This window comes from Pteropus medius, unplaced genomic scaffold, assembly GCF_902729225.1.
Source record: "Pteropus medius unplaced genomic scaffold, Ma_sr-lr_union100, whole genome shotgun sequence".
In the NCBI taxonomy this organism is placed as follows: Eukaryota; Metazoa; Chordata; class Mammalia; order Chiroptera; family Pteropodidae; genus Pteropus; species Pteropus medius.
In genome coordinates, this window is record NW_024342471.1 from 269,943 (window position 1) to 279,010 (window position 9,068).

The window sequence follows — 9,068 nt, forward strand, 5'->3', positions numbered from 1 at the left end:
TACTACTCCTACCTACTTCTTAGTGCTAGATTTTTCTGTTTTCTGGAACCACATAAGTGTGAGGCTCTTCTAGGAGGAATAGTATGAGATCCTGGGAAATTCTGAGGTAGAGTTATGGAGAATGTAGGGTGAGTGTGAGCCTATTGGAAGACCACTGAAAACTTTTTTTTCTCAGCATAAAGAGTTTTAGAATGTTATCTTTGAGGATGACTTTAAGTCAAAGAAATCAAGTAAGTCCTGCCTATGCCCTAAGTTCATTTGGAAACTTAAATTCAAATAATCAGTGTAGGAAGGTTATTAAGTGGCTTGATGAAAAAAGAGAGTTGATTTTAGACTGTTCAAATGATTAGTGCTATAGAATATTATTCTTTTATAAGAAGTTACAAAGAGAACTTTAATAAAATAATAATTTCAAAATAGTAACAGACTCATAAATTTTTAATACATTTTCATAAACTAGCATACACGTTTCTGCTCAAAATGCCCTTTCTTTGACTGTAAATTGTGTTAAACACAAAACAGCTAGAATTTGTACCATCGGTGAGGTCTTCAGATGTGCAGTTCAGTGCTCTATGTCACCTTTGCTATTAACTGGGAGCTGAAAGTAGAGCCCGGGCATGCAGTCATGTGAAGCTTGGTCCTGGTGACTTTGTAGGTTCTCCTTCCCACTTTGAGTTTATGGAATTTACCTATGCCTGGAGGGGCAGGATGTTTTCCATAGGGAAGTGATTTCCTGATGAAGTCATTGTTTCCTATAAGTCTGACTATTATATTTCCTAATTTTTCCTAATTTTAAAAGATGGGAAGTCAAAACAAGGCTCCTAGTTTGATTTTTGTTTACTTTCTTGATTGAACCTAGTGATGGTTGAAATATTTTACTAAATTGTTTTTCACATGTAAACAAAGGACTCAGTTTTAGAAACCAAATATATATTCTGTACTTTAAACCAACATGGGAAAGATCCTTAAGTGCATAGTCTATATATCAAATCACTTTGGCATCATCATTTCCTGCCATCAGTGATTCCGCTCTGAAGAATGGAAGACAGCACATCTCTAGAAAAGCAGAAAAGCAATGGCAAACACAGGCAGCACTTTTGCCTCTATTATCAGTTGGTACAGACACTGTCTAAATTTTGGTACTTATTTGCTGCTGACCAGTGCCTAGCACAGAGCCTGCCACAGAGGAGGGTTTCCCAGTATTGGGAGGCATGTCATGCTCCATGAAAGACAATAAATCTCTCTGCTTTCCTAATTTAACTGTATGGCTATCTGCACCTGCTTGGGTAAAAGCTGAAACCTGAAAATATAACCCTGGAAGGGAAGTGAAGAGGAAGGTACCATTCCCTTTAGACCTTATTATTAAATAGTGCCGTTATAAGTGGATTAAAAAGTGGCCCATTCCAAGGGACTGGTTCTCTGGACCACAAAATAGATCTCGAACTGAGAGAATATGAGAGAATGAGAGGGTTTTACTCCCAGTTTCTGGAAAGAAAGACTATGTAATGGAATTATATACTATTAGACATCAGATGGACCTCGACGATAGGCTAACCCAAACCTGTCCTTTCAAGAGAGAATACAAGTGAGAGAACTTGTCCAGGGTTACACAGCTAATTGGAGACAAAGTTGAGGCTTAGTGCCCCACAAGTCTTTTCAGGGCGCCCTTACCCAGATCACCCAGGCGGATCACAAGTAGGACTTACTCCTGCTCCACCCCCCATCTATTTTGAATGCCGATATTTCTTGTCACTGGCTGGTGTTTCTTTCTTTTGCAATATGTCAGAACCAAAAATTTCCCCTCCCGTCAATAGCTAATAAGCACTTGACTATCATATTAAAAATGTAAGTTTTCAGGCTCATTCTTTTCATGTGGAAATGTTTTCCTCTTTGGTGTTCAGATCAATTCAGTGGCTTGGAGCTTGTTCCTCCCCAGCCTCCAGAAATTTGTGCATCCTGTTGCCCCACGACATGGGTCTCCAAAGCCTGACATTCTTAGCTTGCTCTGGATACAAGAGGCCCTATGGTCCAATTTGCTGTAGCTTAGAGGAACCAGACCTCTGATGCTATCCAGCTTCTCCTGACTATGACCAGGGCCTTTATGCACCTTCTTCAAGCTGTCATTCTTGATTCTTCCTAATGCTATTGCTAGTTGCAATCTCTGTGTCTCTTAAGTATGTATCAAAATGCTTTATTCATTTTTCTTATAAAACTCATGTTCCATATTGCTTTATAATTAAACTGCCATTTTTTCTCTTTTTGAATCTTGCCCCCAATATTAACATACCTTGAACCTAATGAACCAAGTATTGAGTAAAGTAATATATGAAAATACAGATGATAATAATCTTGAACACAAAGTAAGATATTCACTTGATGTTTATAAAATTGAATCAAAAGGACTATGACTTTGAGTTCTTTAAAATTTTAGAGTTAGCTTTAAAACATTAATATATAAAGCACTATTCATATTTGTTGGTGAGGTGCAGGCCATGTACACATGAGTTTTGTTTGTCCAGGAGAGAGTTTTTTAAAAGACCATTTTAGACTTGGTCAATAGTGTCTAAATTTCTTATACTTGTTTGGTTCATCTGTTTTTACTGGGTTATTTGTAGACATTTGACTTTGTGACCCCTGTTCTCAATTAATAGTATTTTCCCATATTTGTGTCACACTTAAAAAATAAGAAATTTTAAAAATTATATAGCCTTTTCTTTTGTGAGGACTTTTGACCAACTGCTAATTATTTGTCTATGAATTTCTGGTTATAGAAGCAAGGTCTAATTTTGAAGTTCTTTGAAGTTCTGTAACAAATGTCTTATCTACTCACTTTAAAAATTACTCTTTTTCTCCTCTAGGTCTTGGTGTTAATATCAGAATGTTTCTATATGCCATTTCCAAGGCATTTATCTGAAGGTTCTGGTAAGTACGATAAACTCATGTATAGAGTATTTTTGGAATTGTGTGGTGTGGCCTTTTGTGCTCATAGAGGCAGTGGATTTTCCCCCTCATTTGCTAGGTTAGCAAACCATCACAACTACCAGATTCCTTGAAATATGTTCTCCAGGTAGGCTTGAAGAAAAGTTTTATTTTCTTTTAAATTAGGGAATATTTTATTTTAGCAATTTGTTTTTACCTTTAAGTGTATGCCCTTCATTAATCAATTGACACCTTTTTCTTCATTCAGACTAGAATGAGAAGGGAGGAGGCAGGGGAACTCACCTTTATTAAGTCTCTGCTGTGTACCAGTAACTATTCTAAGTCTTTTAAAATAAATCTGCCCCGATTTTCACTATTCCACATTGTTTCTGAGACCAAATAGCCCTAGATTTGCATGTTTTATTCCTATTTTTGAGACTTTGCATGAAATGTTTTATGAGACTTTGTAATTGTTGAATTCTATGTAGGAGTTTTAAATAACTTTATATTTCTTTTTAGTTTTTGAAGTTTTCAAGGCTTCAAGACTTCCATAGATACAGTTGTGCACCACTTAGGGATACATTCCGAGAAATGCATCATTAGGCGATTTTGTTAGTAGGCGCGATTTGGTCTTTGTGCAAACATCATAGTGTGAGTGCACTTATACAAACATAGATGGTATGGTCTACCACTGTAATTGTATCTGTTGTGCTTTTATACAACTGGCAGTACAGTAAGTTTTTTGACACCAGCATCACCACAAACACGTGAGTAGTGCATTGCATTGCTATGTTATGATAGCTACAATAGGAATTTCTCAACTCTGTTATAATCTTATGGGACCACTGTGGTATATGTGGTACATTGTTGATCAAAACATCGTTATGTGGCACATGACTGTAGTTAGAAAGCATATTATGTTCCTTAAAATTTTTTAAAATAACAGAAACCCAATTTAAAGCAAATTAGTGGGGCCGGGGGTGAGGGAGGGGGGCGGGAATTTATTAGCTCACTAAACTGAAAAGTCCAGGGATGTTCTGGCTTAAAGCACAACCGAAGACATGTTAGATTTCTGTTTCTATGTGACTGGTTCAGTGGCTGTCGATAGCAGTAGCAATCCTGTAGAAAGACAGAAAGCTTTTCCTCCTGACTCTGGCCCAAAACTCCTGGGGAATACTCTGACTGGCTCAGCTTAAGTCACATGGTGAACAAATTACCATCACTGGTGAGTGGATCACTGAGCCTTCTACAAGGTACAAAATACAAAGCACGAAGGAACCTTTGCTCTCCCTGTCCACATGCTCTGCCAAAGTCAGCATGGTTAGTGAAATCTCCAGAGAGGGATGGGAAGCCCGGGGTGGGACTAGGACACCAACCAGACATCTGTCCTGTGTAATAATATAACTTCAAGATGGAGAAAACTGATATAGGCCCTTTTTCTCATTTCACTTAAACACAAGCACTTGATTGCTGAATGACCATGGTTTATTTAGAGAATATTCCTCTCTCTTCCTTCCACAGAGCAGAGTCGGAGGTCAGAGGAGGCTCATAGGGCTGAACTGTTACAGGATGCAGAGGAGGAAAAAGATGATTCAAATGAAGAAGAAAACAAGGACAGCCTTGGAGATGATGAGGAAGAGAAAGAAGATCTTGGTGATGACGATGAAGCAGAGGAAGAAGAAGAAGAAGACAGCCCAACCACGGGTGTGGATGAGGAGCAGAGTGACACCCAGGATCAGGGGTCCCCAAGGGAGGCCCAGGAGGAAGTAGAACCCGACGAGCCTAAAGAAGACGTTCCTGAGCAGCCCCGTTCAACTGACACAGAGCTGGCAGAAGACACATTGAGGCAACGCAAAAGTCAGCATGCCGATCCGGGACCATAGATTCAATGACAGTCTTTCCAAGAATATAGACCAGAAGAATAAGTCAGTTTCCCTCTGGTCTGTAATTTAAACCAAATCATTATTTTTTTCCTGAGTGAGCAAGCTTCTTCTAAAAAATGATCTCTAGTCATGTAGTCTTATGGCTTTAAGCCTCATGTATATTGATGAGACTCTTTGAGGCATGACAATCAGAATACAGAAAAACAAATATGGTGTTAGGATCTATTTGGGGACTTGGGAGAGGCACAAGCTCATCTACTTGGGGCTAGAGAGTTTTGACCAGAGGAAGCAACCCCTAGCTCTCATGAGTACTATTCGTTGACAAGGCCGCAAGCCCCATAAAATGAAAGCAAAGCAGCTTGAGCATCCTCAAGTATAGCAGAAGTCTTGCTTCTTCTTGTGTTAAATATTTATTTTTATCAAACTGTAAGAAACATCAGTCACCATAGTACAGGGACACATTTTTAGAGGTAGAAATTGAGAGGGCCTGGATATTATTGAAGAAAAGAGCTTAGAATTCATCCTGACTCTTAAATCTCCTTTGTTATGTTTCATTTCTTAACATTTCCAACTTTTCCCACATGGGCCTGCAGGCTCCCCACACTCTTCACAGTATTTCCTTAGTGAGCAGACAGCAGCCAGGTTGACATCAGCTATGTTTATTTGACTTAAGGGTTTAGATAATCAAGAACCACAGCCCATGAAACTGTGACAGCCAAGCATCTCTAATGCAGTGTTATAACTTTTGGAGATTCCAAAGAAAGAAGGGATTTTACAGGAAAGAGTTTTGTTGGTTTTTTGCCAAAATGTAGTAATTTTTTTCAAAAAGTTCTTTTAGCAATATTCTTTTTAAACCCTAGAAGTCCCCTAAGCCTTGCCCTCTTCACAAGGTAGTCTTGTGAAGAGAACTTCTACACTGTGTTGTTTTGTTCCCTGATCTTAACCACTTTAATAATAACTGAAAAACCATTTCTGGTTTTTCTACAGTGATGTGCTTTCGGTGAAAGAATTAGTGAAAGTGAATATCTGGAAATGAAAGATTTGGTTTCATTTCCTTCTTCCTTAATCTTGCAAAGACTTTTATCCCTGTAAATCTCTGAATACTCAATCTACTAAAAGTACCCAGAGGGCCCAATTTCTTTTTTTAAAAAAATCCATCCATCTACTTCTGTCTTACCTGATTTATGTCTTTGAATAAATTCATAAAATTAGATTCCAGGGTTATGAAAGATGAGTAAAGTTGATTCTACACCCCTCGAGTCTGAACAGAATAATAAGTAGTACAGGTTTATGAAATTCAAAAAGTTTCTGTCATTTTAAAAAAGAAATATGCGGTATACTATCTGGCTGTTTAGATAACCCCTTCCTTGTATTAACTTTGAACACTGGATCACTGGAAGGAGTGGAAGGTTCTCAAACTTGCTTTCCTCTTGTGCTTGAATGAGCCTGTTGCAAGCCTCATACAAAGGGAGTTTTTATTCTGCCAGAATCCAATTTTTAGAGATGGTTATTTTTCATTTTTCCAACTCAGTTATCTGACAGTCACATTCCCCAGTGTGGTGAGGTTCATTAAAAGAAAATAGTTTTTCTCTAGTTTGAAAACTATTGTTTTCAATAGTTTGAGGCCATCACAGAACTGAGAGACTAGGAAAACCTTGACTTTTGCCCATTTCCTTTCCCTCCCACCACGTAAATCTCTGAAACATCCTTACCTAAAGCACCATGGTTCTGATGGTGGCAGCTCTGCCTACCTGACACTAGGAAGTTTTCTGGCTCATTGCTGAGCTGGGCCTGTCCTCCTGTCACCGAATTTATTTCTCTTAACTAGCCAAAGTAAGTTTTCAAAGATTATTACGTTCAAGTTCAGATGTATGGAATAAGAAAGGTTTCATAGTTTGGCTTTTCTGCATAACCCTCATATTATAGTTTTTTGGTTTTTTTGTTTTTGTTTTTTTTTTTTAAGTAAAGTATTTGACTAGAGGGGAGGGAATGAAGAAATAAAATCTACTTTGGCTTTTTATAAATATAAGGCCAATTTCCAGTTAGACCTGCAAAAAGTACCTAATTATATAATTTTTAAAAAATGTATTTTCTTTCTCAGCAATACTTAAAAAAAATGGAGTGAGGGGAGAAAAACATCTTGGAGAAGGGGTTAATTAAAAGTTTAAGTATCTCACTATGAGAACCATTTTTCCTATTTTTCCTTTTTTTTTTAACAGCCCACCAAAAAATGGGGTTTTACTAAATCGTCTGATGAATATACATCTAATTTCATTTCTTTTTACTTAATAACTTTAGGTTTGTTTTCAATACCTACTGAAAATAAAACTAAAGGAAAAAAGTCAACGTAAATAATTTGAAATTAGATTAACATTTCAATAGGATTTTATGGACATTTTCTATAGATAATATATTCATTCCAGAAGTCAAGTGCATGGAAACGTGATTTAAAAAATAAAAGAATCATGCTTCCCTGTATTGCAATATCAGTTATTTAATTATACAATAGTATTTTATATAATCAAAATTAGGTCAATTAAATTAAAGTAACTGGGGATTTTGGAATGGGGGTGTGTGAATAGTTGGAGCAGGTTATCTTTCCATCAGTTAGAAGGAGGTTGAAACTTCTAACTAGCTTTTTCTTAGTTTCTTGTATTATTCATCTCTTGCTAGATCAGCTACACCATCCCAATTGCTTAGAGATCTCATATTGAGGCAACAAACAGGCAATCTCACATCTTCTCTTCTTTTTAAAGTATAAGTATTGAATGGAGTGAAGTCAGGAGTCATTCAGTTCTCTACATGGGCTTGTACTTACAACCTGACCTCATGTGTGTGATCCCAGTTAGCCACAGGCCTCTTTACATAAAGAAATTCAAAATAACTACTGTAGTAAAAAGTAAACAAGCTTTGGCTGGGTTGGCTTAACACTGGAGAAAGCAAAATTTTGACTTTTTTATGGCCCAAAATCCTGTTGATAGCTACGGTGTTGCTACATGATTTGGGTATATGTAAGCCTGCAGAGCCTGCATCCTGTAAAACATTTGGAGGTAGATGATAAAAATGTCCTAAGGCAAGTACTTAACATGTGACATTTTATTACCAAGTCCTTCAAGAATGAAGCCTATGTGTGCTTTACAGTACAGGAAATATTAAAGAACCAAAAAAGTAGAAAATATGGAATACACCTGACTTTTCAGCGTACAACCTTAAATTGATATGAGTGAGAGGAGAGATTGGTGCTTTTGCTAGTGAATATCAATATTTATCTATCCTTTATCTCGGTATTGAAGTGTTATTTCTGCCAGTATTATAAATGCGGTTGACCCATCCTGTCAAATATAACAACACTTTGTATTCACGTAAGTCTTTTGTGCTAACAAAAAAATTCCTTTTCGTTATCCCTTTACCTCAGTCCTACGTTTTGATCCTCTTGAGGATTATAGTTTGTCCTGAAAAACCAAACGTGGAGTAATCAAGTCCGATGACTTTGAAAGCTTCGAAAGCTTTCCTGAACCTGAGATTCAATCAAAAGGTCTTTGATAGCTTCAGACCAGGACATGGCCTTCAGATGGCTTATTCTCAGTAAAGTTTCATGTAACCTGTGACATTGTATACATGTAACTCACAACTTTGATGTGTTCTCAATATAGTTTAATCATATTTGTTACTAAATAGTTTCTTTGTGCAAGTGCAATTTTTATACTAAAAATAATGCTTATTTGTATTGCAATATATTATAAATTTATTATTTATATTCTCTGTAATAGTCTTCATTAATTGGCCCAATGATAATTATTTTTCTCTTTATCCATGTATTCTTTGCTTCCTCAAATAGCATCTGCAGCAACTGGAATGGAAAAGCAAGGTATGAGTTTCTAGCAGTACATTGCCTGAATTACAAAGCACTTTAATCAGAAAATTATACATAATCCTTGATCTAGTATGTTTTCTTTTTATGGTAAATTTCTATTTACCTCAAAACCTAATGATAGTGAAAACTAAGTAAAAACAAAAGTGTATTGCTTTTCATGTAAGTATTTTCACAAAAGTCATTTGCCTAGGCAGTTAAAAATATTACTTTGTTAAAAAGATCATTTTCCTCTGTGCCTGTCCTCCACCCTGTCTGTTCATTTTCCCTCTTTCTTTCTCCTCTTCTCGACTTGGTGAAACCCAAACTATGTGTCTTACCTGCTCTGGAAAGTACACAAAACCAATGAGGAACGAAAGATCAAAAGGACCTCTCCTTGTCACGGCCCATTGTCT

The 9,068-nt window shown here is 36.8% G+C and overlaps 1 protein-coding gene across 1 annotated transcript in view; it reads left to right on the forward strand.

The window, feature by feature from the left end:
• The window catches only part of TMX4 (thioredoxin related transmembrane protein 4), a 41,572-nt gene extending 33,003 nt beyond the window's left edge, over positions 1–8,569 (forward strand). Inside the window, exons 7-8 of the mRNA XM_039863740.1 lie at positions 2,859–2,922; positions 4,441–8,569. Of these exons, the coding sequence (XP_039719674.1) occupies positions 2,859–2,922; positions 4,441–4,802 (426 nt within the window). The 3' untranslated portion in view covers positions 4,803–8,569. The remainder of the gene's footprint in view (positions 1–2,858; positions 2,923–4,440) is intronic.
• The last annotated feature ends 499 nt before the right edge of the window (positions 8,570–9,068 follow it).